This window comes from Meles meles, chromosome 6, assembly GCF_922984935.1.
Source record: "Meles meles chromosome 6, mMelMel3.1 paternal haplotype, whole genome shotgun sequence".
Classification (NCBI taxonomy): domain Eukaryota; kingdom Metazoa; phylum Chordata; class Mammalia; order Carnivora; family Mustelidae; genus Meles; species Meles meles.
Window position 1 is genome coordinate 8,998,621 of NC_060071.1, and position 27,907 is coordinate 9,026,527.

The 27,907-nt window shown below is 43.3% G+C and overlaps 1 protein-coding gene across 1 annotated transcript in view; it reads right to left on the reverse strand.

Moving 5' to 3' along the window:
• Positions 1 to 27,907, reverse strand: part of AGBL1 (AGBL carboxypeptidase 1) — a 452,999-nt gene that overhangs the window by 83,981 nt on the left and 341,111 nt on the right. Inside the window, 3 exon segments of the mRNA XM_046009541.1 lie at positions 14,656 to 14,707; positions 16,430 to 16,606; positions 25,498 to 25,629. Of these exon segments, the coding sequence (XP_045865497.1) occupies positions 14,656 to 14,707; positions 16,430 to 16,606; positions 25,498 to 25,629 (361 nt within the window).

Here is a 27,907-nt window from a genome sequence, read left to right on the forward strand (position 1 = left end):
TGTACTGGCTTTGGTCAGTGTGTCCTTATCTCTTGGTAACTCAAACCTTTTTTTCTGCATTCTAAGTTTCCCTGAATTGCTGTCCTTTCCAGAATATCTTCAGGACAGGGTATGCCCCTCCCACTGCCCTAAACCTCCCCTTGACCAGCTGGATGACATTTCCAAAAGTCCACCCTACACCATTCAACCTCTATGTCTTTGTGAATGCTTGTTTTTCCTTCTAGAAGGCTCTCCCTCAATCTGCCCATAAAATTAAACCCATTTTCAAAAAAAAAAAAAAACAAAACAAAAACCATTTTCCCAAGACTTAGCCAATACCACCCCCTCCATGAAAACTTTTTGGATGTTCCCTTCCAGGCAACCAAGTATCACATCTTTTCTGGAAAAGGAGAGTTTGCTATCCTATATACTCCGTGACTCCAGCGATACCCGCCATCCTGCCAAGTTGCTTCGGACAAGCCCTGTAGCTCTTCCAAAGGAGGTCAGAGCAAAGGCTGAGGGTTGTCCAAACCATGTTAAACTTCCTTACTTTGTTCCTACGTGACCTTGACAAGAGATTCAACCTCTGTGCACCTAGGTTTCCTAATCTGTGGGAAAAAGATAAAAATAATCCCGAGTCCTAGGGAGGTGTTTAGGATGACACACGGCCATGATGGAGCATGCTCAGGGGAGTGGTATGAGATAGCAGTCAAAGGCAAAGACTCCAGGAGTGAGTCTGATTGGGTCTGGAGTCCAGCTCTTTCAACTTCCTCTCCATGTTACCTAACTATTCTCTACCCTAATTCTCTTATCCTAAGAGGCAGCGACTACCTTATGGGTTTATATTGGCAGTTAATCTAACACTTGCAAAGGTAAGAGCTCTAACAAGTATGATGAGTTATTATAAGGTCAAGCACTTAAATAACATTTCTTGTCATTCATAGTCCCAAATGCTTACTGTATGACTCTTAGAGGTTGTCCTGCCTGGGATAACTCGGAAGTACAGGGTTAGGAGAGAGAGAGAGAGATGAAGGGAGGGAGGGGTGCACGGGGCATGCTGACCAGCCTGTGTGTCCACAGACACTGATGATGGCCATGGAGTGTGGAACACGGCTCTGCTGTTCTTAGCCACGTTCTGCACAGTCCCACCCACCCTCACAGCTATGGTAGAACTCCAGAGCTTCTGCTTCTCACCAGGGTTCGGAATTCATCAATCACTCCTTCCCATCTACCAACTGACGATTTCACACGTAGTCTCCAGTCTTTGTGAAATATAAGCAGTCAAATGATGAAAGAACAAGCCTCCCAGTGCAAACATGTGCTGCTAGGAAATCAGTTGTTGGACTTCTTGAGCATTTTCCCCCTTCCCATTTGGTTACGTTATACTTAAAAAAAAAAAAAGTGAGGTGTGTATTTTCAGACTTGAAGCCTATTGGCTTTTCCTTCACCCCTATTTTATTCTTAGTTTTGGTCACTTTTCTGTCTTCTGACTCCATCATATTCCAGCCTGTTTCCAATCTTAAAACTTTAGGGCATTAGCACAAATAAAATTTACAGTATTGGTCTGTAAAGATTTTCTTCCTCTTATGGAAAACAATAGCCCATTTTGTTTATATCCCCGAAGATGACACCATGGTGTTTCTTTGAATATTTTCAAAACACCATTGTCATTGTTTAACTTGAAGAATCATAAAAGTCTAGGGTTTTGAAGATCATTTAGACATGAAGTCCATTTCTCTGGCTCAGGCATGAGAGTAACATGGATATCAACCAATTCAATTTCCTGATTTTTCAGATGGGAAGACCAAGACTCAAAGAGGGGACTGGGAAATGAAACATGTAGCAAACCATGGTCTCAATGATGGTGGTTCTACCATACGAGGGACAACTGACAATGTTTGGATACATTTTGGTTATCATGACCAGGGAGGGATTACTGGCATCTGATGGGTCAAGGCCAGGGATGCTTCCAAACATTCTACAATGTATAGGACAGTCACCACAACCAAGAATTGCTCAGCCCCAAATGATAGCCATACCAAGTTCGAGAAACTCTGAACTAGAGAGATCAACCTTGCTTCAGTAATCCTTTCACTGTCTCATGCCAACATATATCCATAATCATTGCATATCAACCTGGTAATCCAAATTAAACTTGTATCCTGAATCCTTAAAGAAGGGAAGTCTTCTGGGTTCCATTTCCTAGAAGAAAACCTTCCTTGGGAATCTCTTTAATGTTTAGCAACTAAAATTACAAGTCTTAACTCTGCACCGGTGTTGATTCAGTAAGGAAGTACCTCTATCAGAGCCGTTTGTGGGAGAGGAAGGTTTTAGTTCTAGGTTGTATTATGGGGTCGATTGTGAACAGCTGTACTCAACCAATTCATGGGTGACTGAGGAGTGCGTAAAGGAATGTTAGGACACAAAAACTGATCTGTTATGGTAATTTGCAATGACTGTTAGTGGTAAATGACATTCTAAATGAATGATAAAATGACCATTCAATTTGGAAGTCAACCTGATGGCTGTTTCAATGGTTTCTTTTAGGATATGATTTCACAAGAGCTAAAAAATAAATTGACAAACCAACCTATGACAATTTCAATGACAATATATCACATTAAAAAGGAAAAAAAAGTAAGAAACACTGGCACCACATCTTGCCATTAGCTGATCTAAGGGAAAAGAAGAAGGAACCTATCAAAATCAAGAGATGCCAGAATTTGAGAAAAATATTTAAAATAAAAGCAGCCATTCCATTTCTATCCTGTCTTCCTTCCTGTCTATGCCAAGCTGCCCACTCATTTAGCTGAAGTGTGTGAGGTATACCATTAAACTAAAAAGACCAAGAGAAATTCAACTTCTCAACAGTGACGATGAACAAGAGGTCAAGGCAAAGTCCAATCTCAACTGCTGAATGATATTTTGTAAGATCAAGTTCCATAATGTTTTCTTAAACACTTTAACCTAACAATTTCTCTTCGGAACTCTAACCTATAATAGTTAAAAATATTGGTGGTGAGTGAGGAAAAATTATACATAAAGAACTCCTTCCTAGAGTTTGCATAAAACACCCAAAAGTTTGGAAGCAACCTAACAATTTTAAATAAACTGCAGTGGGATAAATGCAGTGTTGGGGAGGGGGATGCCATTGTTAAAAGCATGGAGTCTTCAGAGAAATTTGGAAATCTCGTACAATGTAATGTTAGTTAAAAAATGAATAATCCTTGGGGCGCCTGGGTGGCTCAGTGGGTTGAGCCTCTGCCTTCGGCTCAGGTCATGATCTCAGGGTCCTGGGATCGAGCCCTGCATCAGGCTCTCTGCTCAGCAGGGAGCCTACTTCGCCCCCTCTCTCTCTGCCTGCCTCTCTGCCTGCTTGTGATCTCTCCCTCTGTCAAATAAATAAATAAAATTTTATAAAAAATAATCCAAAAAAAATTTTAAATGAATAATCCAGAAATACAGGTACTGATTGATGACAATTCTATAGAAGATGAGCATATGGTCAAAGTCTAGAGTAAATCACCAAAACCACAAAATCAATGGTGCACATATGTATACATATTTCTGGGGCATGTGTTTTTTTTTCCTTTGATTTTCCTATGTTATGGTTAGAAAAAACATATACTTAAATATATATTATATATATTATGTATATTGTGTCTATATATTATATATAGTGTCTATATAATATATATACATAATATACACACACACATATATATATAGTCTTGGATATATATATACCTCCAAGACTTCTAAGACACATGCACTCTCTCTCTCTTTCTCTTTCTCTCTCTCTCTCCACACACACATATATATGTATGTATGTATGTGTGTGTGTGTGTATATATATATATATATATAGTCAAGTTTGACCCAGAGCCCTTCTTCAGTCAAGACAGCATTAGGAAGCTAGCAGCAATAAGGAAACCTGTAATAAGCATTTTGGAGTGCGTAGATGGAATAAGCTTGAGAATTTAAACTGAGCTGCATGGAAGATAAGGTCCGTTGTACTGAAGCAGTAATGAGTGTATGTTAAAAAGTCCCTCATAAAGATAACACAGCAACTTCACCTTCTCCGCACTGATGTCCTGTTCACAGAATCAGGAATTTCACAGAGCAAACTGGCCATAGATTTATGTATCAAGGCAAACTCTGCTTTAGAGTCTTCTGTGACATGCAAGTAGTGAGTTTCCCCGCCGGTGCTTCACTTCCTGATACATAGGAACAGACTTCCTCTCTCACAACTGCCCATAAGATGATTTCCCTGACGCTTCATACCTTGAACCCAGTCCCGACACCTGGGAGTCACCCGAGTTGTTCCCACTTCTCTGTCCCTCCAGCCCTGTACCCGCACTGGTCTGCCCCACAACCTGAATCTCTTTTGGATGCCTCTGTCTCTCTCCTCTGCCCTCCTTCAGCCCCGGACCTACCGCAGCCCCCTGACTGGTCTCTGTCCCTGGTCCCTTTCAGCACATAGCTGTTAAGAGACAGATAGGAGGATCCCATTACGTCTCTCCTTCAGTTACACTGATGAACATCGATTATCCTTGAAAATAAACTCCGTCCTCCTTAGGATGGCTCAAAAGGCACTTTTTACCTGGTGACTGCATATTTCTACCACAATTCTCAAAAGTCGAGCCCTGTTGCTGACAGAACACATTTTTCTCTGTGCAATTACACAGAAGCAAAATATCAGCCTTCTCGTTCTAACCAATTCTGATGATTTTAACGTGGTCCAATATTACATGCACAATTGCAATGTGCTTCACATTTAATCATACTACATTATCGTAAGTAAAACCTCTAAATACTTGTTTTTACTAAACTTTCTGGTACTTGAGTGATTTCTTTTTGTTTTAACCAAATGTAGGACTTCTCAATTAATCATATAATGTTCCTCTTTTGACACTTGGCCTAAGATTCCACTTTGCCAAGATCTTTTTGACCCAAATTCTGCCACATAACACCACAACTGCTTGCTTGCCCCAGCCTCGGGTCATCCCAACACTTCGTTAACATGAGGTGACGTGCTGTAACTGAGAAACACAGGATTTCGTGATTCCATTTTAATTAGAATAGTTTAAATTCTAATCCCACAACTGACAAAGTCGTCAAGCAGTAAGTAATGCCACCTAAGGGGCCTCGGCTGGCTCACTTGGTGGAAATGTGTGCCTCTTGATCTTGGGGTTGTGAGTCTGAGTCCCCTGTTGGGTGGAGAGATTAAGGGAGATGACCGTTAGTGTGACGAAGAGGAGAGGATGAGGATTAGCTAGCATTTTGTGTCGATGCTGTCCTGAGCGCTTTACCCACAAACATGCTGAGGAGGGGACAGTCAGGAGCCCCATCTTTCTGGTGACCACACTAAAGGTTAAAAAGAATAAATAACTTGCCCTGTGTATGGTCAACAAACATGGCGCCAGTAGGTAGAAATGCTGAAGCCCACGCAAGCGCACGTGTCTTGTGCCTTCTGTGAGCGAGCATCACCACCGTTCAGACAGATAACTGTTCGGTTCACTGACCCTCAGCTGATGGGAACGAAGGTTGTTTCTCCTTTTTCCCCATTAACAAGCAAGGGCATGCCTGTTCATGCATCTTGGCGCCCTTCTGGCATTACATTTCTAGAAGTGGAAATGTTAGGATCAATGGTTGTGACTATTTTTGTTGAATATTATCATTTTTGTGCTCTTTTATAACTAAAAATATAAAATCTTTTTTTTTTGGTAATTGGCGAGGACATATCTTAGGTGCCCCCTCAGAGTCCTTGGGTGGCAACGGCTCTGGACCCCCTGTGGTGAGCTTTGCCTCAGGTGCTCCCAATTCTGCTTGGGCCCTCACACTCCACACCCCGGGGCCGACCAGCTGCATCCTCAGGAGGACTTCTTTCATTGCTGCTATTCTAGAACCAGGTCAACCAGCCTCCCTTCCTGAGCTGCTGGCCCCTCCCACCATTCGGCTCTAGACGAGTGGCTGCACTAGGGGCCCAGCGATGGAACTCCAACATGTCAGCTTTCCTCTCTGGGGACACGCTTAGACTAACAGGAAACAGGAGCGAGTGAAGCAGACAGGTAAGTCCTTCTTCCTTCTCAGCACCTCCTCCGGGAAACGGTTCTGCAGACAGCCTTAACCCAACACATGCCGCATAGCCAAGCCAACCCACCGGACCATTTCGACATGCCCAGGAATGCAACACCCTGTGCCGGGTCATCCCAGGCTCGCTCACTCCCACTGCCCCTCGCACTCCGTCCGTGCTGGTTTTCTGGCTTACCCGAGATACTGAAGTTTATGCAAGTGTTTTATGAGTTATAAACCACGAACCAAAGGGTATTTTATTACTGTGACTTCTGTTACATTCGGGAATGCTCGGGAGCATTCAGACAGACATTCATTCATTGAGAGAATCAAGATTACCGTTATTTAAATGTCATCACTCAGTACGGGTCTAAGAAGGATTTTGCAACATTTCTGATGTTTGCAGTTCTGTTTGCCTTCTGGGCGCGGTGGTGAACTGTAAGAAGGCTCCCTAGGAACGCCGACATGGAAGGGACACCTTCCACATGTCCATAAGGAGCGAAGGAGTAGAAAACTCTAGTACGCTCTCGAACATTCAGATTCGGCAGCATGTGCACCCCGGTGTGGAGTTCCGGGGTGAGACTGAGAAACACAAAATGAGTGAGAAGCAGCACGAAAGTGAACGAGGGTGAAAGAGGAAATCAAGAACTCCTTGAGCCTACCCTCTTTCAGACAAGGACCTTTCAGTTTCACCAGGTGAGTTCCCTTTTCCAATCTCACACACACACACACACACACAACTTGTGGATAATTCATTTTCAACTCACCCCACAGTTAGCAAAGCCCTAAATTATCTCCTTCTGCATGCTGTTACAGCGCCCAGTTGTTTCCAGATTATTCTCTGCTGTTCTTGCCGACTTAATTAACTGCTTTCTGGCTGGACTAGAAACCTGAGAGAGGAGGAAGCTGTCAATTCCACTCTATCATGTTCTTGGCACCTAACATATTGTCTAGATTTTTTTTTTAAATGTTTATGGAATGATGAATGAAAGAAAGAATGAATGAAGATGAATTGGCCATGTGTCTGGCCTTCGCTAAGTGTTCTTAGTTTTCTGTAACTATCCCCAGTCGCAACCTTCGGCTTAAAGCAAAGTCGATACCTAATAAATGTGCATTGATGAATCAATAAAACAGGTATAAGTTTATATAAAACTAGCTAATGGCTCAAAGTAGTCTAAAATGTGCTCTTCTCATTTACATTCAAGGAATACAGGCCAAAGAGAATGACTGCTTAGTGTTAAAAAACAGAAATCTTTGGGGCACTGGGTGGCTCAGTGGGTTAAAGCCTCTGCCTTCGGCTCAGGTCACAGTCTCAGGGGCCTGGGATCAAGCTCCACAACCACAGAAACGGTTATCTCAGGTTTGGCTGGTCCTTTTCCCCTATGATACACACTACATAAAACCCTGGATTAAAGTAATCCTTTCTTTGGTTTAAATCCTTTCCTTTAGGGTATTTTGTTGATTGCACTTACATTGATCACAGGGGGAAAGTGAGATTTACAGAGATAAACCATCTTTTCTTCCTCTTGGTCCTTTGAAGCCAAATTATTTTTAAAGGATCAGAGGTCATTTGAGGCTCATGGGACTATCCCAAGGCCCAGATTCTGTCCTTATTTTTTTGATACAGTGAACCATTTCCTTCAATGCGCATTTAAAATTCACAGCTCCCAGGGCCTTAGTAATCCCAGGAAAGGCCCCTGCTGGCAATCTTATTAGCATCTCTGCCTCTTGATTTTTATTTAATTCCTTTTACTATTCTGCCATAATGCTGACGTACATTATGGAAGTGAGGGCCACAGAGTGAGACGATTATTTCACTACATCACTAAGCCCGCAGTGAGTTAATACATGGCGCAGAACATGCTTTGAGATCATCTACAAAGAGGTTTAAAAAAAACAGACAAGCAAGGCAACACTTGTTGAATCGCAGTTAATAAGAGAGAAAGGGGTATTGAGGTAAATGGTTCAGATAGCGGCTCACACTCTAATGACAGATTAGGTCCGTGTTTCCTATTTGTATTTACAAAGGATGGAGTGGCATTCCGATGGCCAAACAGGCTTTTGGGAAATTGTCCTTCTCTTTTCAAAGCCCTAGAGCAGAGAAGGTCAGAGCAGAGATGAGAAATGTAGGGGGGATGGTAGGGGGAAAAAACAGAACACTCATCTAGCATTCAAGGGTTGGCAAAGATAACAGAATGTCTCATACTGAGGGTCACTTGTAATTTTTAAATCCCATTCACACACAGCATCTCATTCTAGCTCACAAAAACTCTGGAAACAATGTCCTCGCCCCAGTAAAAAAGGTAGAACTCCCCAACTTCCCTTTCCGGAGCCCTAACCCTGTCTCAACTCCCTGCAGACAATGGGTGCTCTAACTTGGTGCTTCTTGGCCTCTCCTAGGGACATGGGTCACCTGAGGATCTTGTTAAAATGTAGATCTCGAGGCAGTCCATGCAGCCGGGGATTCTGCATCTCTCACAAGGCCCAGCGGATGCTGAGGCTACGGCAGCTCAGAACCAGCACCTGTGAGCGGCATCATCCTGGAGAAGATGGGTGTCCCGTGTAATCACACAAAATTCAGAAGGAAGGAGCTCAATGCACACTTAATGAGATGCGTCATTGCTCTTGTGCTCCTTGATAAGTAGGAGACGTAGTCAGTGAGTGACAGACTCTGTCTGACTTTCACAAAGCCAAGCCAAGCACTTCTAGGGCTGAATCAAGAGCAGAGACCAGGAAGCTGTGTAGGGCCTCCTGGAGATCTTGGGTTCAGGACACTAAGGTCTTAATGAGGTCTTAATCATTTGGGGGTCGTCCACCCTTTCAAGTATGTCCGAGAAACCATGAATTCTCTCCCCCAGAGAAACGTACACATAGGCCAACAGACAAGTTTGTATGTAATTGTATCTGTTCCTACACTCTTTTGTTCCATAAGCAATTTAAGAAATCTTGACCTGGGGACGTCCCAGGAGCTAGAAAAATAAACAAACGAAAACATTTTTAAACTCTTATTGGGATATAAACAGTTTTTAAATGCAACTCTTGTGGGAGGGCTAAGCCAACAACCGAAAATCACAGATGAAAAACACACACATGCGCGCGCGCACACACACACGCACACACACACACACACACACACAAGGGTGGGGGGATCCAGAGAATTTGAGACTTTATGACTTTATGACAAAAGCCATGGAAAATTATCAATATCCCAAAGGAGATCAGGGGCAAGCAAACAAAACCAGAAATTGTAAAAATTAGCAACTCACCCCATTTCTCAGGGAATGGCCCCTGGGTCACCAGAATCTAAAACTTCAAGGGTGCTCGATAAAATGCGGACTTCTGGGCCATACCCCAGATCACATGGAGACATGGTTCAGAAACTGGCATCATATAAGATGCCTAGGTAATTCCTATGCACATTAAAGTTTGAGAAATACTACGCCTCAGATTACATTAATGAAATTAAGCGAACCCTTCCCCCACTCCCATTCAGAGCTCAGGAAGAGTCAGATGCTGTATGAGGCAGCCCTTAGAACAAAGAAATGGATTCCAAGAGAACAGTGATCCAAAATGCATTCTTGAGTTATGCTCATGATTAGAATAGGCTTTTAAATTCAGCAACCTTTGGAGGAATTCAAATCTGTTTCCTGTCCTGAGCTCCACTCTCTGTTCCTGCCTTCCTCTCTTCCCCCACACGCAGGCTCACAAATCCCCTTCCCTTTTCTAGGGCCTCACACATGAATTGGCTATAATGCGGGATAGATATGTAGGAAGTTTATAGAATAAAGAGTAGGCAGTAGAGGAAATGTCAAGGTAATACACACAGAAATGGCTTTGATATAACTAAATCTGTAAATATTGGTATATGGATATGAGTCTCTATAAAAGCCAAAATCTATGGTTCTCAACCCTGGCTTCCTATTAAATTGAATAAAATCACAGAGACCTAATCTCCAACCTCAATGTTTCTGATTAAAAAGGTATGAATCAGACAATTATGGCTAAGGGTTGGGGTTCTCATCATCTGTGTTTAAAATAAAAGAGAAAACCACCATTAAATATTCTCACATACAATGAATAATAAGACCAACAATAAAAGGCATTGAGTGTCTAGTATGAAAATAGCGCTAAACTATATAAATAGTTTTATAAGCAGTAGCTCATACAGTCTTTATCACATTTCCGTAAGGAGGAACTGTGAGGAATACCACTTTTATAACCAAAGGCACAGAGGGCAGAAGGTCATGACTGCTAAATGCAGAGCCCTCCTTGGAACTCTGACACAAGTGCCCACACTAAACAGTAGGTTATGCCCCTTGAAGCCATCATTCAGAACCACTGGTATGTATGTACGACCATGTATGTGTGTGTAGTGGAGAGAGAAAGAATGTATGTGTATACCCTGGGAGAGAGGCAATTCTGGGGCTTAGGACACTTGGGACAGAGAGGTGTCCTCAAATAAAGGCTGTGCCAGCCCAAGGAGCCATTGAGAGCGATCATTTGCTCATGGGCCAAGGAGAGAAGTCACCACGGAGTGAAGTGAGCACAGAAAGCAATGAGGAGGTTGACTAATGTAAACTTAAGATGACATTTTGCTGAAGACTAGCTCCGCTTTTCCCACCTTCCCTGCTGAGGGAAGCCACACTACATATCACATCCTTCCAATTTCTCTTCGTTTACTCTGGTAAGGTAAAAAAACAAAAAAAATTTAAAAAGGAGCGAGAGAAGAAAAAAGAAAAGAAAAGGATAGAAAAGAAAAGAAAAGGAAAAGGAAAGAAAAGAAAATACACGATAGGATAAAGGCAGGTGGAGGGATGTCAGAAAAACAAAGTCTTCTGACAATTAGCTAATTTGTGCTAAAAGCACAATACTTTCTCCCTAGAAAAATGTACCCAGAATGTGCCACAGAAGAGTCTTTGGGGTTTCAGAATCAAGTCTGGTCACCCTGTTCTAGCGGATCCATAACTCCCCAGATACCCAGCAAAGGCAACCTTGCCCAAGCATGATTTCAGCAGAGCCCCTGCCCATTTCTTCGTTCTAATTACGTTTTTCTATTATAACTAAGAAACACGTTGCTGCAGGTCTACTTAGTGACAGCCTAAAGCGGAAGGCAGGTCTCCTGCTTCCAAAGCCCAGGGTTACTTTCACCAGTTGACCTCCTACTAGGCAGACAACACAGGGCTAAGAGCCAAGATTCCAGCGCCAATCCTCCTGGGTTCAAATCTTGGTTCTAAAACATCCCGTGTGCCTTGGAGCCCAGCCTGGCGATGGGAAGACAGATATAAAAACTTTTTGGGGGGGCGCCTGGGTGGCTCAGTTGGTTGAGGGCCTGACTCTTGCTTTCGGCTCAGGTCATGATCTCAGGACCCTGGGACTGAAGCCCGTGTTGAGCCCCATGTTGGGCTCTGTGCTCTGCACTCAGGGGAGTGTGTGCTTGAAGACTCGCTCTGTGTCCCTCTGCCCCTAGCCCTCCATCTCTTTCTCTCAAATGATTAATCTTTAAAACACACACACACACACACAAAAACTTCTTTTTGGTTCTTGGATCTGTATATTCTGTACCTCCCTGCCTGACCCAGTGTACAAGGCGGAATGGTGTCCCCCCCAAAATCCATGTCCTTCTCAGAATCGCAGGATGTGACCTGATCTGGAAACAGGGATGTTTTGGGTGTCATTAGTTAAGATGAGGCCACAGTGGGGTATAGTGGGCCCTATACCCACTATGTCTGGCGTCCTTGTGAGAAGAGGAGAGACCAGTAATGTCTAGTTATCGAATCACTATAGTCCATACCTGAGACTAATGTAACATTATGTGTCAACGATACTTCAATAAAAAATAAGAGAAAAATAATAATAACCTTCTTAAGTGGGGGAAAGACATCATAACGACAGTGGGATACAAAGTGGAGAAGACCATGCAAGGACAAAGACAGAGAAAGAGGGGATACATCTATGAGTCAAGAAACACCAGAAACTAAGAGAAAGGCCCAGGATGGTCTCCCCCGGAGCCTTCAGAAAGGACACAGTGTAGCCGGCACCGATTTCAGGCTTCCGGCCTCCAGCGCTGTGAAAGAATGCATTTATGTAGGTGGAAGCCACCAAATTTATGGCGATTTGGGATGGCAGCCACAGGACACTAATACACGCAACCTGCCTTCTGGAGGGAGCAGGAGTCCTGGCTTCCCTAACCAGCGAAGGATGCGGAGTGTGAATCAAAGGACACTGGGAGCCCTGAAAGCCACGTGAGATGACTCAGTTCCCTACATGAACGTCATCCCCACCAACCGGTCTTCCCTAGCTGAGCACTGACTCCCTGTATCTGTTTCCTAATCCCGGCCGTTCTGGAATACAGGTGTGAGCTGCCCCGTGGAAGGCTTTTTGGGGTACACTCACCAGAACAGCTCCTGTGAGTGGTACAAAAAGCAGAGGTGGAGAGAGGAGGGAGCCGAAGCCCAGTACGATTGTGACAGAGGCCCTGGGCAATCCTGCAGGGAGTTTCTGGAGCTGCAATGGCCCTGTGGACTGTTCCCAGCCTGGGCGAGGAGCCCTGGCCCTCCTTAGACCCACCCTTAGATGCACAGGCTCACCCAGAAGAGCCACAGCTTTGGTCAAGGCTACTTCTACCGGTGACAGACAGATTCCAGTGATGCATCCAGCTGTAAGCAGCTGGGAATGAGCAGCTGGGTCCTGGGTCTGGCAGGTGCACTGAAGCATTCCCCCCACCTTGTACGAGTGGCCTTCCTTTTGTTGAACCATCATTTGTTATGAGAAGGCGGCCAAGTGAGAGTCCGCCTGGACTAGAATCTCCTTACTCTGGGAAAGAATCCATGCCAGGTATCGTGCTGAGGGGCTCTCACATCACGCAGACAGCAACGATCGGAGAGGTCTCTGCCTTACATTCTTAAACACTTTCCTCTCTTGCTCACACCTCTTCCATGACTACAATGACTAAGAATCTCCACTTGAAAGTGGCTTCTGATCACATTTGGACCATGGCAGTTCCTCCTTTTTTCTAGTGATCTCTGGACAGAGAGGAAACTCCTCTGACTCTGCATGGAAATCGCCACCCATCTGTCTGTTCATTCATCCATTCATTCATTTGTCAGTCATCACACAGATTCAACACGTCTTCTACACTAAATAAGGTATTAAGCATTTAAAAGACGAATGAGATTGTAAAAGGCCTTACCTGTCATAACAAGGAGCTAGAATTTCTCTAGACACCCTGAAGGATTATGGGCAATACTATGACTTGAATAGGTCTGGGTTACTGAAAAGCCCCTCTGTTGGTGACGGAGCAGATGGGTTGCTGGAGGGCTCACGGGAGGCAGTGTGCAGATGGGGGCTTTATATATTAGCTGAGAACTTCAGACCTCCAGAATCTCCTAGCTTCTGTCCTTCCTCTCAGACCCACTCTGCCACAAGTCCGCCGCATTGCCAATGAGCACAGGGAGAGCCTGCTTGGGTGGGGATACTCACATTGTCCTCCTAGGCCACAAGCAGCCCATGGGGCCCGGTCACACGCCTTCATATGTGCCCACACACCATGGATGTGACCCAAGGTCGCAAACACTCAGCGGGAAGCACGCAGCTATCTATGTAGACTGGACACCTCTAAAACAACGAGCCCCAAGGGGATGGATGATTCTATTTTGGCTTTTCCCCTCAACAGCCTCCATAGCTTTGGGCCCATCTCTTAGTGGGTGGGACTTTCACATTAAACACAAATTATGGATCTCAGTGTATAACCTGGTAGTAGAGACCATATTCCAAAGAAACAAAAGGGAGTTGTTGTTGTTGTTTTTAAGATTAGCCAACTATAGACTGGAAAATAGAAGAGAAAATATCATATTAATAATAATTATTCGAAGGCAATAGCTTATGTTCTTTAATGCGGTTCCAACATAAATGTCACTATAAGAAATGATATTTCATTTCAATACTAACAAATCAGGTACTTAGTGTGCTGGGGGAGAAATGATTGGAACTACTTTAAAGCCGTGTTAACCAGAGAAACTGCAAAAATATTTATATTCTTATGAAGGGAGGAAGGAATGCCCCTCATGGGTGTATTTAAGTGTCCACCATCTTTTGGATAAATGGTAATGCTGAACAAAAAATGGAAAGATGACCTTAGAATAATAACCTCAGGACTCAATTGGGACTAAGCTTCTCAATGTACAAAAATCATTTGCAATATGTTCAGGATGGAAATTTCTATGCTGCTTTACAGCTCATAGACTTCATTATATACCTCAAACAAAATCACCAAAACACCCAACTCTGGGCCGCCTTCCTTCCCCTGGGGTGCCCCCCCATATGTAAAATTATTTACCATCCTCTTACTCACTGTCTGCGACTCTGCTCAGTGACCCAACAATGTTTGTAAGGATAGAGAAACAAAGGGAAAGAGAAAACCAATCCACTTGGAGAGGTGTTTCATATAGAGAATGGGACTGTTAAAGCAAAACCGGGTTTGGCACTATTAGCGCTTTTCTCTAGCCAATTCATTCTCCATCCTTTCCTACAAAGACTCGTGCAAAAGCCACGTGGACAATTTCACAGGGCAAACGCTGGGCTGATAGGTGAAAGCCATCCCACTGGGCAAGCGTCTTCCATTCTTTGTCATTTGCAGCAGCCCCTGTGTTTGTTACTTGGCAGATTGGGGAGGGGGGTAGTGTGGTAGGAGCCTGAACCCAAGAGTCATTTAGTTTACAAACAACAACTCCAGAGGACTTTGAGTTTCTAGTTGACTTGTGGTGAATGGCATTGATGCTTTATCTGGCTGGAAGCTCTTAGCCTGAATGGGGGCTTGGAGAAACAAGGTCAATGAAAGTCACCAATCCAATAGATCTGTTAATGATGCATGCATTTGTCCTTTAAACAAGTGACTGGCCCTTATTCATTAAAAGGCACACAGCTAGAGGGAAACAAGTCTATATCCAAAATGCCTTCGAGTCAAAATACCCCAAACTTATTTTTCCCAATCCTACAGGTTTTGAATGCCAAGAGACTGAACTTATTAGTGATGATATATCCTCCAAGTGCATTCTTATCTGAATTTTCTTTGGGCCTTCACAAAACTCTTGTGCAGTGGGCAGGAAAGGAATCCTTAAGACGATCAATATCCGATACGTGACACACAGGTTCATAGCGGTACGTGGCTTGCGGCGTTGCTGATAAATGGAAAAGTGAGGTCTGTTGGTGCCTGACCCCCATGTCCCTCCGATGCTCTCTTCTTATTCTGCATCGACATTCACGTGGGTAAAGAGGACTAATTCAATCTAAGAATTTATTAATTCAATAACACAACATTTATTTTTAGCAACTGCTTAAACGAATTGGTTATTTAACAGAATTAATAGGTCAAAGCTGGTGGTTCAGTAGCCCTGTGTATCAAAAAAACAAACAAACAAAAAAAAAACCACTTGGCCAGGTGGGAAGTCAGGTAATATTCCTCACCTGTCACTCCCTATACTCCCTTTGATAGCTAACAAGATTTTCACAAGCACAGGACCATGTAGACGCCAAGTGCTTTCTGGCTGTTCTAGGAGAATATCAAAGCCAACACAATGAGCCTTAATGCTCATAAGGTCCAGGTATCCTTGGAGTTGAATGGAAGGCTGTCAGCTCGCCTAACAAATTTAAGAGAATCTATTACCACGGCACTGTCGCAGCGTCCCTTATTTATGCTCCTCTAGTGGGGGAGCGGGAAGAACAGCTAGAACGGCCCGCTACAGCAGCTCTCCAGCTGCTCATGCAGGTAATATAGCTGTAGAAAGAATATGATGTATACGAGCCTCTCCCTTGACACCAGAGCCTGAGTCCCAGATCCACTCATGTTCGGGAGATGCATGTCAGGTAGTCACTTCTGTGTACTCTGATGACAGCAGGGTAATAGTGAGCTGCTGATTTAGATAAGCGCGGAGGCTAGAGGCATAAAATATCTGGACGGAAAACTCACTATCTATGCACCAAACCACGGCCTTCGTGATGCAAGAGGAGCTTGGTTCACTGCTGCGGGGGGCTAACAAGGGAGCCCGGTGCATCAAACAGGGCCAGGCAGAGGTTCCAGGAAAGCTGGGGATACATGTCTGAGGGAGGCTCCCTGCCACTTGCTGGCAAGGGCAGATGACTGAGAAAGCAAATCAGCAGGCACGTACAAACTGCTGGCAGGATCAACACAGACAGTGCTGCCAGGGAAGGCAATCGTTGAGCTAGTTCTGCAAGATCAGGTCGCTGGGCCAGACTACCTGGAGACTTCTTCCACTCCCAGGAGAGAAGGAAGAAATGAGTGGTCTTTGACGGCCTCTCCCCGCCCTTACGGTATATTGCTGCCGGATGGAAAGTGCGCGGATGCCAGAGCCTCACATACCTGATAGGGTCCCTGGTTGCAACCACAGTAGCTGCTCTCCATGGTGTAGCTTTTGGACACCCCCATCTCTCTCCACACCACCACCCGGGCCGTGGAGGCTCGGGATTTCTCCACGAGGAAGCTGCAGCTGCTCATCGTGAATGCTGGGGCGAGTTTATCAAGGATTTTGGGAAGAGTCTATGATAAAAAATAAAGCCGTGATGAGTTGGGGAAGAGCATCATAAAAATTAACATCTCAACATTTATTATGCATCTCAGTCTATCAATCACTTAATATATACAGTTGCAACTCTTACAGCAACCCGAAGAAACAGACGCCAAGAGTTTGTCGCTTTTTGCTCTTAAATGAGGAAATTGAGACTTAGAAAAGCAAGAAAGAAATAGCATGAATCCAACTACAAAGAGGCTGGCATGGGAGTGAAATGCCAAGCGGGCCAACCCCAAAGACCACACTCTTTCAGGTCCGTGTTTTGGCATCCCGGTGGACCGATGTCACACGGACATTCAGCCTCATACATCACTGCTCTTAACTCCATGGAAAGCCATAGATGCCACAGGGACTGAGATTCAGAGTGACTCTACCCAATCTCATGGTTTCCCAGCTCTAAGCTGGACTAGGGACTGTTCATTTATCCCAGGTGTTCAAGTCATCGATAACCACTGGGGGTTGCATATAAAGTTTTCCGAAAGAGTATGACTGCCAAAATGAGCTTTCTAGCCCCACCTTGTTTGTTTGTTTTTTAAATATTTTATTCATGACAGAGAGAGAGAAAGAGAGAGAGAGAGAACAAGCAGAGGGAGGGGCAGAGGCAGAGGGAGAAGCAGGATCCCCACAGAACAGGGAGACTGATGAGGCTCAATCCCAGGACCCTGGGATCATGACACCAGCCAAAGGAAGATGCTTACCTAAGCCACCCAGGTGTCCCTCTAGTCTCATCTTATGATACATAAACCTGAGGCTGGGCCAGTTACAAAAGTCTAAAAAATACGCCTTCTCTGGGGACGTCTGGATGGCTTAGTTGTTAAGCATTTGCCTTCAGCCCAGATCATGGTCCCACCGTCCTGGGATCAAGTCCCACATTGGGCTTCCTGCTCTGAGGGAAACCTGCTTTTCCCTCTCCCACTTCCCCTGCTTGTATTCCCTCTCTCACTGTCTCTCTCTCTCTCTGTCTAATAAATAAATAAAATCATTAAAAATGTATGCCCTCTCTGGGTATATATATATATATATATATGTGTGTGTGTGTGTGTGTGTGTGTGTGATTTTATTTATTTATTTGAGAAAGAGAGAGCACACATAACAGAAAGCAGGGCGAGGAGCAGAGGGAGAGGAATTATCAGTCTGCTGATAATTTTCAGCAGACTCTGTGCTAAGTGCAGAGCCCATAACATGGAGCCTGATCACGACCTGAGCCGAAACAAAGAGTTGGATACCTAACCAACTAAGCCACCCAGGCACTCCTCTTCTCTGGGTTCTTCTAGCCCACCATTTCCTAAAGTCAAAAAGTTTTATGTGAGACCACTTAATCTATTTTAGAAAGCATCTGTAGATCCTTGCCACTCTCTGATTGACAGAGAGGGGCTCCTAGTCACCAGACCTCCTCCATCCAAGGACGATGACTCAAGCTACAATAGCACATCAGGTCCCTGGGTTAGTGGAAATGCTGGACCTAGATAGTCCCAAATTTCTGCAACATTAGCAAGAAGGGTTCTCTACTTCACTGTTCACAGCATATCCACACACTAGCACATAATATAAAATTATGTACATTCAAGGGGCACCTGGGTGGCTCAGTGGGTTAAAGCCTCTGCTTTCGGCTCAGGTCATGATCCCAGGGTCCTGGGATCGAGCCCCGCATTGGGCTCTCTGCTCAGCAGAGAGCCTGCTTCCCCTTCTCTCTCTGCCTGCCTCTCTGCCTACTTGTGATCTCTCTCTGTCAAATAATTAAATAAAATCTTTTAAAAAAATTATGTACATTCAATAACAGTGAAACTTCAGGCTTTTGGACAAATTGTGGGGAGAAGGCAGAGCAGCAGAATGAGAATATGAATTAAGAAATGATTTTTAAAGAAATGCAATCTTATGGGATGCCTGGGTGGTCTCTACCTGCCACTCCCCCTGCTTGTGCTTTCTCTTTCTCCCCCTCTCTCTCACAAATAAATTTTTTGAATCTTAAAAAAAAGGAAACACCATTTTGTGAATTTCTAGGACATCGAACAGATCTCTTAATATCCCTGGGTTCTTACTGTCCCCATGTTTAATATAACTTAACTACATTAATATAACAATTAATACAATTGTTAATTATATTATAAATTACCTATGATATATGTGTAATGTAACACATATAATTCATATATATTCATATATATTCATATATTTTCATATATATTCATACATATATTCATATAATTTAGTATGATCTTTATGTTCCCACACAGCTTGCAGTCCGGCGGCATCATCTGAACAAGGAAACTGAGCTGCTAATGTCCTCACTTGAGTTTCCACAATCGCCCCCAGAACTGATTTCATCTACCTACCTTTGACTCTCTCTCCCTGTGATTCCTTCACCCCACTTTTCTCCTTCAAAGTATTCACCACAATTACAGTAAAATTAATGTTCATGTAATTAGCTGATTATTTTCTATCTTCTCTGCGGTCCAGAAGTTCCACAGGGCATGTCTGTCTCTCATTCACAGGAAAATCTCTACACACAGATGTGCAGCCATTGAGGGTACTCGATAATTAGTTGCTGAAATAAATAGAATCTGCTCGCCCAGACCCTTAGGGGACTGCTTAGACATAAATACACCATATAGATATATATATATACACACACACATATATATGCATATATATATATAAAAAAACATATAGTATGTGTGTTTATGTATGTGTGTGTATATATATATATATCAACTAAAGTGATTTAAAAAACTTGAAAATAGTTTTAACTTATCAGTGTTTTACCTTGCTGTAAAAATTCTAATTGGACAGTATTTAAATGATCTTTCTTTCTTTTTTTTTTTTTTTAAAGATTTTATTCATTTATTTGACAGAGAGAGAGAGAGATCACAAGTAGGCAGAGAGGCAGGCAGAGAGAGAGGAGGAAGCAGGCTCCCTGCGGAGCAGAGAGCCCGATGCGGGGCTCGACCCCAGGACCCTGAGATCATGACCTGAGCCGAAGGCAGCGGCTTAATCCACTGAGCCACCCAGGCGCCCCTGATCTTTCTTTCTTAAGCGACCCTTATTTTCTTAGTTCATATATCCCCTTTGCAAATGACCACACGTTCAATTTAAGGGCGTGCCTCTCAGAAAGCTGTAGAAGCTGTGATCCCCTCATTGACAAGGTGCAGTTGGAGTACCTCTCCTATATACCCACGGCAATCGCTTATCCATTCATTAAATAATAGCTTCCAAAACTACTACAGCATGGATAGTTAAGTCCTGATTCTGTATCTCTTGATTTCACACAAACTGATCTATGGCAGAGCGAGAAAGGAAGATAATGATAGCTCTAACAGCTGGAGACTGTCTTGCTCTGTTTTGTAAATGAACAAGGTGTAGATGAACTCTGTGTATAAACTGACCCACTGAGGCCTTGTTTCAGTGTTCCCAGGGATCTCCCATCTTGGGTTGGAAAAGACTCGGGACACTCAACTCTCTCCCTCCTGCTTGCTCTGTGCCCTTAAATTTAATATGGGTTTCCAAAGCTTGAAAATTATAATAGATACCTTTTCACTGAACACTTACTATGTATTTTACATGCATTAGCTCTTTTAATCATCCCAAGTCTTCAAAGTAAGTTCTGTTATTATCTCATAATATAGAGACCCGTCAAGTCTCTTTTCAATGGTCACAGAGCTGGTAAGGACAATTCCAGAATGTCAACCCAGATGTTCTAACATAGATCACATCAGCTTAGTTTAACGACTGCCAATAACTACTTCTTCAGTAAGTATTATAATCCCATAGCCATGTAAAGGGATACAAGGGATGAATGACAGAATGGACACACAGGGCACGGCCCAGGAGGTGGCCTTGAGCGTGGTCTCAACACAGACCCAGCAGGGATCAAAAGACTAGACATGAAGCAGCGCTGAGAGTCGTCTGCATCCCCATAGACGCTGAATCCCATCTTTCCAGGAGCAGCTGGGTGACCAGCAGCCTCAGCTGATGGGGGAGGGGAGGATCCTGATTCATTCATTCCATTTTGAGGCACACCATAGAAGCCTGAGTTGCATTTCAATTCATCTGCTTTCTGCGGACTCTTCCAAGCCCTGTCTGGTTTCCCAAATTCACAGAAAATATAACTCTCAAAGATGTGCTGACTACGAACTCCCCAGACAGCTCCCAGCTCAGGGCTCATTTCCAGGGAGAGGCCATCTCTGGGGCTCCGGTTCCCCATGGTCAACCCTACAGAACTCAAATGTCTTCTCTCTCCTCTGAATTAAGCATGGGGCAAGGACCTGGCTGGGACTAGGGGTCAAAAGTATGAAATCTGGATTCACACTCCACGGTTTGACTTGGAGCAGTCGTTTAACTCTGCTAACCCTCATTTTTGTCATCATCGAAGGGGGAGGGGTAGGACTAGACCTGACCTTGAGTGAGGGGGCAAAGCCATGGGCATCTTCAGTACATGTGCAGTGTTTATTGCACTCTTCAGAGCGGACTTTGCTGATGGGTGAAGGTTTAGAAGAGAGAGGAGTCGCTCTGCTCAAAAGGTCAAACTTCCAAGATGGAAAAAACAGTTCTGAAAACCTCTCTTTGCATTGTAGATCTCCCTTCTCCTCACTGAGATAACCTCCTGTTTACTAAGCACCCAAGGAGGATTCCTTCTGCTTTTGACCACCTCTTTCATCCTGAACTACAGAGCAGGAGACTCTTGGCTTAGCTTCTGTCTCACTGAGCACAGGCTCTAGAACACCACTGAGGTCAGCACGGGAGGCGAGCCCTGGTGTTGAGTCACCCGGGTCCCCATCCCAGCTCTTGCTACCTATGGGACCATTAGACATTTCAGCTCATCTCTGTACCTCCCCTCCCTCACGTGTGAAATGGGGTGCTGTTCAAAGTCCCTACTCACTCCATAAACGCTGCTTAAGCATATCCTATTTGAGAATACACGGTAGTTGGGAAGATAAAAAAAAAGAGTGAGCGCACGTGAGGTGCCCTGGTGGTCTCCTTGCAGATGTTCCCAGCTGGAAGCTTAGGAGAAAGATCAACGCCAGGAAAGGTCACGAACAAGAGACGCTTTGCAGGCAGAGGTGCTGAACAACTCATCTCAATCCACCTCTCCTCAATCCACTGTGATCCGCAACTAGCGGTTAAAATTCTTTAAGGCTCAAGTTTTAATGATCACAAAATTCACGGCAATCCATTTCTTCAGATTTCTCTTAAAATCAAACTTAGTTAAAAATCATTCATAATTTTTTTTTTTTTCAGGGAACGTCCTAACACCGCTCCTATCTGCCCCTCAGACACTTGTCCGCCGGCATCATCTACTCAACTCTGCACCAACAGAGAGTTAATCAGTCTTTTCTGTGCTGCCTCCTAATATTTCCATTCTTGAACGTATTTTTCTGTCCTTTTAAGTTTCTGATATTCTGCCTCTCTTCCCAACTGTTATTTCTTAGAAATCCATGCTCTGCTCAGCTTCATTACATAAATACCTAGCACAGTGCCGGGCACACAGTAGGTAATCAAAGAATGTTTACTTTTAAAAATACACGTATCAACTTCATTGAGGCACGTGACAGTGCGATGATTTTTGGAAATGTATAGTTTTGTAGCCATTATCAATAATCCAGTTTTTGAACGCTTTTGTCACCATAAAAACATGTTTTTATGGTGACAAAAAACATGTTTTTTGTTTTTTGTTGACATAATGTTTATGGTGACAAAAAACATGTTTTTTGGTGACATAAAAACATGTTTTTATGGTGACAATTTTATGCTCACTCTAGTCAATCCTGCCCTAGGCAACCTCTGATCTGCTTCTTTACTCTGTAATTTCTGCCTTTTTTGGAAATGTCACGTAAATCGAACCCTACGTTTTTTTTTGTTTGCCTCTGACTTATTTTTAAGTTTATGTTTTTGCATATACCGATAGTTTATCTCTTTTTATTGGGGGAGAGGCAGAGGGAGAGGAAGAAGCAGACTCCCCACTGAGCCAGGAGCCCGACTTGGGACTCAATCCCAGGACCTGGGATCATGACCTGAGCTGAAGGCAGGCACTTAACTATCTGAACCACCAACATGCTCTAGATCTTTCCATCTTTCAAATAGAAGCATTCAAAGCTACAACTTTTCTCTAAGCACTATTTTAACTATATACCATACATTTTGATATATTATATTTTTATTTTTATTCAGTTTAGGACACTTTCTAATTTCCTTCTGATTTCTTCTTTGGTCCAGGAGTTATTTTCAAGTACGTTGTTTAATTTCCAAATATTCAGACATCTCCCAGAATCTTACAAAAGTTGATCTATAATTTAATTCTGTCATGGCAAATGAACATACTTGTATGATCTCAGTCCTTTAAAACACACTGAGACTTGTTTTATAGTCTAGTATAAGGTCTACCTAGGATAATTCTGATGCGGACTCAAAAACAGTGTATATTCTTCTGTTCTGAGAATTGTTACATATATATCAATCATATGTATCGATCAATTCAAGTCTTCTGTAGTTACTAATTTTCTCTTTGGTTGCTCTATTGCTTACTGAAAGGAGTATTAAAGTAACCAACTACTATTACTGAATTTTTAAATTGCTTCCTTTAATTCTGCCAATTTTTGCTTATATATTTTGGGGTATACACATTTACTTACATTCATTATACATTTCTGATTAATTATTCTATTCAGTATTACACTGGATGCTATCCTAGGTCTCTAAGGCTGTTGACTTTTTTTCAACATTTGTTTCTCTATTACTTAAGATTAGTAATTTTGGATTGACCTTCAAGTTTAATGACTGATTCTCCTGCCATTACAGATCTGCTCATGATCCTATCTAGGGAAACTTTCACTTTGGTTGTGGTACTTTTCGGTGCAAGAATTAATTTCCTTGCTTCCTTCCTCCATCCCTCTCTCCCTCTGTCTTTCCTTCCTGTCTTCCTCCCTCTTTCCATCCTTCCTTCCTTCGTTGGTTTCCTTCCTTCCTTCCTTCCTTCCTTCCTTCCTTCCTTCCTTCCTTCCTTCCTTTCTTCTTCTCTTTCAGATTCTAATTCTGTATCAAAATCCCCATGAATGTGGTTGGGGCTTAGGGTAAATAGGACATTGAAGATAACTTGTTGGTTCTGCTCTAATCGCCTTGAGGGACCCTCTACTGATGAGCAGGAGTCCCGTTCCTGGAGGACATGAAGGAGAGAGTGAAGAAAGACTGAGGGAGGAGGAGAGGTATTTCTAGGTGAAATAGCAGTTTGGTGAATATATAATTATCTCTTTTATACTCATTAACCCAGGGAAAGAAGCTATGGTATACCCAGTAAATTCATATATCCAGAATAATAAAGAATTTGGAAGAGGTAGGTACCATGATAATTGTGATATTGGGATTTATAGTAGGAAATGTGTATTTGTCCTTCATTCCCAGTCCCTGACATGGGGCTCCCAAAACCCTTGTAAATTCCTAAGTGATAAGAGCATTTGGAGCATCTTTTGTTCTAATGAGGCGATTGTGGGAGGGCTCCTGGATCAGGCTATCCCCACTGGGGATGGGAGTGGGAAGAGGAGCTGGGGAAAAGTTAATTACAGACCACAGCTACATGAAGAAGCCTCCATAAAATTCCAATAAATGGGGTTCGGAAAGCTTTTAAGTTGGTGAGCACATCCACATGCCAGGAGGATGATACCCACCCCCGACCCCCCAGGACAGAAGCTCTTGTACTGGGACACTGCCAGTCCCTGCCCTATATGTTTCTTATCTGGCTGCTCATCTGCATCCTTTATCATACCCTTTAATAAACAGGAAACGGTCAGAAAGTCTTCCCTGAGCTCTGCAAGGCACTCTAGCAAATTACTGAATCCAAGGCAGGAGGGGAGGTCATGGGACCCTCCAACTGAGAGCTAAGTCAGACAGAAGTCGTGGGGAACCTGGGACCTGACTACTGGTGACGGACACCTGAAGGAGGAGGCAGTCTTGTGGGACTGAGTCCTTAAGCTGTGGGATCTGATGCTGGCTCCAGGTGGATAGCGTCAGGATTGAGTTACATTGTGGGACACCCAACTGGTGTCTCAGAAGTCCCTAGTGGGGTGAAACCCCCACAGATCTGGAGACCACAAGTGTCGGAAGTTCTGTGCAAGGAAGTAAAGGACAAAGACGCAGGAGAACTGGAGGGTTTTCCAACTCAGTAATTTTTCGTTTTCTATATACATTTGAAATGAAGGCCAGCTTTTATTTTGTGTTTGGACCATGTTGCCTCAATGTCTCTTCCCTTTATCCTGACAATAAGAAGTCCCTCCTTCTTTACCCCTCCTTATCTTCCCCATTGGTTCAGTGGGGGAATCCCTGAGCTCTAACCACTGGAACCCAGAAAAAACAAAATTAGCTTCAGTGGATCATTGCTCTGCTTTTCAAAGCGTGCTCACACAGAGGGGTGCAGAGGGTCTGATATTCTTTCAACCCTTCATAGTGATTTAAGATCCTTTCATATTTGATATCATTTTGTTGCTCTCATAAACATGAAACAGAAGCAGTATTTGTACTGTCCTCATTTCACAGGGGACGAATGGTGGTTCAGAGAGGTGGCGTTAGTAATGACTCCTAGGTGCACAGTTAATAACTGTAAAGCCAGGCATTAAACTGAGGCTTCCTGTCTCCAATTTTTATGCCCTTTGCACTATATCATATCATCTAGAAAACAAAACACAGCAACCAGGTAGGAAAGCTATTATTCATCAAAAATAGAGAGAGGTTGTACACACCTCCAACCTGTTTGTATTATAATCCTACAGTCAAAATAATGAAAATGCTTATTTAGGGGGAAAATGGGTGGGGCATGTGTCTCAAAGGCAAGAATATGGACATAAAGTGTCTTTTGTCATTGTCCCCAGGGACTTACCCTGTAGCCTATGTCTTCCAAGAGATTCGATGTGCCCACACTGGACTCTGCTTGCCACAAGGTCTCCTTGATGCTACAGCCATAAAGGAATACATTTTTCTTTTGCGAGTGGCCATGGAAATCACAGAAGACCTACAATGGCCAAAGGAGAAAAAAACAAAACCCACGTCAGGTCTATTGGCTTCTTCTTCTTCTTTTTTTATTTTTTAATATTTTATTTATTATTCGAGAGAGAAAGAAAGGAAGAGAGAAAGAATATAGGCAGGGAGGAGGCGCAGAGGGCAAGGGAGAAACAGGCTCCCTGCTCAGCAGGGAGCCAGATGCGGGATTCAATCCCAGGACCCTCCGATCATGACCTGAGCCAAAGGCAGAAAGTTAACCAAGGAGCCACCCAGGCGCCCCAAGTCTATTGGTTTCTTAGAAGTCTGAGTGTCAACTTTCTCAGACAAATACTGCTTACTCAGCAGAACCAGTTGCATGAGGATCACTGGTGATCTTGGTAAGAGTTTTATTGGTAAAGCCAGCCACTGGACCTGTGAAGGAATCCATCTAGCCCAGACCCAAAGAACCAACCAGCTTACCTGGATGATTCTCACATAGTCTCACTGGAAATAATGTGTAGTTTCTGCTTAAGTCACTGAGTTTGGGGGTTGTTTGATATCCAGCAAAAACTAACTGCGCTGCTACAATAAGCTGTGTTCTTCAGATACTTTTTTTTTAAATATTTTATTTATTTATTTGACAGAGAGAGAGGTCACAAGTAGGCAGAGAGGCAGGCAGAGAGAGAGGGAGAAACAGGCTCCCCACTGAGCAGAGAGCCCGACGCGGGGCTCGATCCCAGGACCCTGAGATCATGACCTGAGCTGAAGGCAGAGACTTAAACCACTGAGCCACCCAGGCACCCCAATAAGCTGTGTTCTTAATCTAAATATTTACTTCCCGTCCTTCCTCATGTAAAATACACTCATCCCCTCTCTAAGGAAGCCTCCCTGAACACCCATCCTGTCACGGTATCAGACCCTCAGTCCAAACTCCCATGATGGTTTCCAGACCCCATATGTGCCTCCTCCTGATCCACGAACTGAAAAGGCCAGCCACCTGCCTTCCACCCACCTACACACAATGGTGGAATGAGGAAACATCATTCCCAATAAACATTCACGTTTCAAAGAGGAGGAGCAGCATGGACACAGCAGTCACGTGTCCATAACGATTCTGGAATAATAGTGGGCAGACACTGGGAGGTTCCTATATACAGAGTATAATTTAATTAAATATTATGTTTCCTCCCTGAAATCAGAAAAAGAGCTGGTGCTACCAATGGCATTTGATGATACAATTGAGAAAAGAGAAAAAATAAGTGCAAGAGAAAAAATAAAAGGTGTAAGATCGAAAGGTGTAAATAGCAATGTCTTTATTTTCCTAAAGACTGTAAAATGTAGAATATCAAAAATCTGTATGTACATATGAAAACACAGGTTAGAATGTCAATATCTAAAAGTCAAGTCCACTTATATATCCTGTCAATATACAAATAAAAGCCTAAACTTAAAAATAGGATTTAAAATAGCTGGAAAGTGGGATGGCTGGGTGGTTCAGTCAGTTAAGCATCTGCCTTTGGCTCAGGTCATGATCCTGGGGTCCTGGGATTGAGCCCCAGGTTAGGCTCCCTGCCATATGGGGAGTCTCCCTCTGTCTGCCGCTCCCCCTGCGTGTGCACTCACTCTCTCTCTCCGACAAATAAATAAGTAAAATCTTTTTTAAAATAGCAGAAAGCATTAATCTCATAACTTTAAAGATGTGTAAGACACATTATTGAGAAAAATGAAAATTTGCAATTCTTAGCAAATTTACCTACCTGGGTTCAATGCAATTTCAGTCAAAACCCACAGAGGGTGTTTTGTTGTTTTTTATCTTCTGGAAACTTTACAGGCTGATTTCAAATGCAAGGAGCCAAGGAGACTGAAAATGCAAGGAGCCAAGGAGACTGAGCCAGTCTTGACAAAGAATGAGAAAACTGGACAAATTATGTAGAGATATCAAAACTCTTTTGAAGTTACAGTATTTCATACACAGTATTATTGATAAAATAATACATAAATCAATCAATGGAAGAAAACAGATATTCCAGAAAGGGACTCCCAGATATAGTCACTTGATTTATGACAAATTTGAAACCCTGATATGTCGGGGAAAAGGTGGTCTTGGAAGACCTATGGTCCCATGTAAAAAAGGTGGAAAATAAAAATAAATGTGCATCCCTACTTCACAATATATTAAAAAAATAAATTCCACACAGATGGTAAATCTTAATAGGAGAGATAAAGTAAAACAGCTACTTGGGGATAACAAAATAGGCTACTCTGTATGACCCTGGAGCTGGAATACAGTTTTTGGAGGAAACAAACAA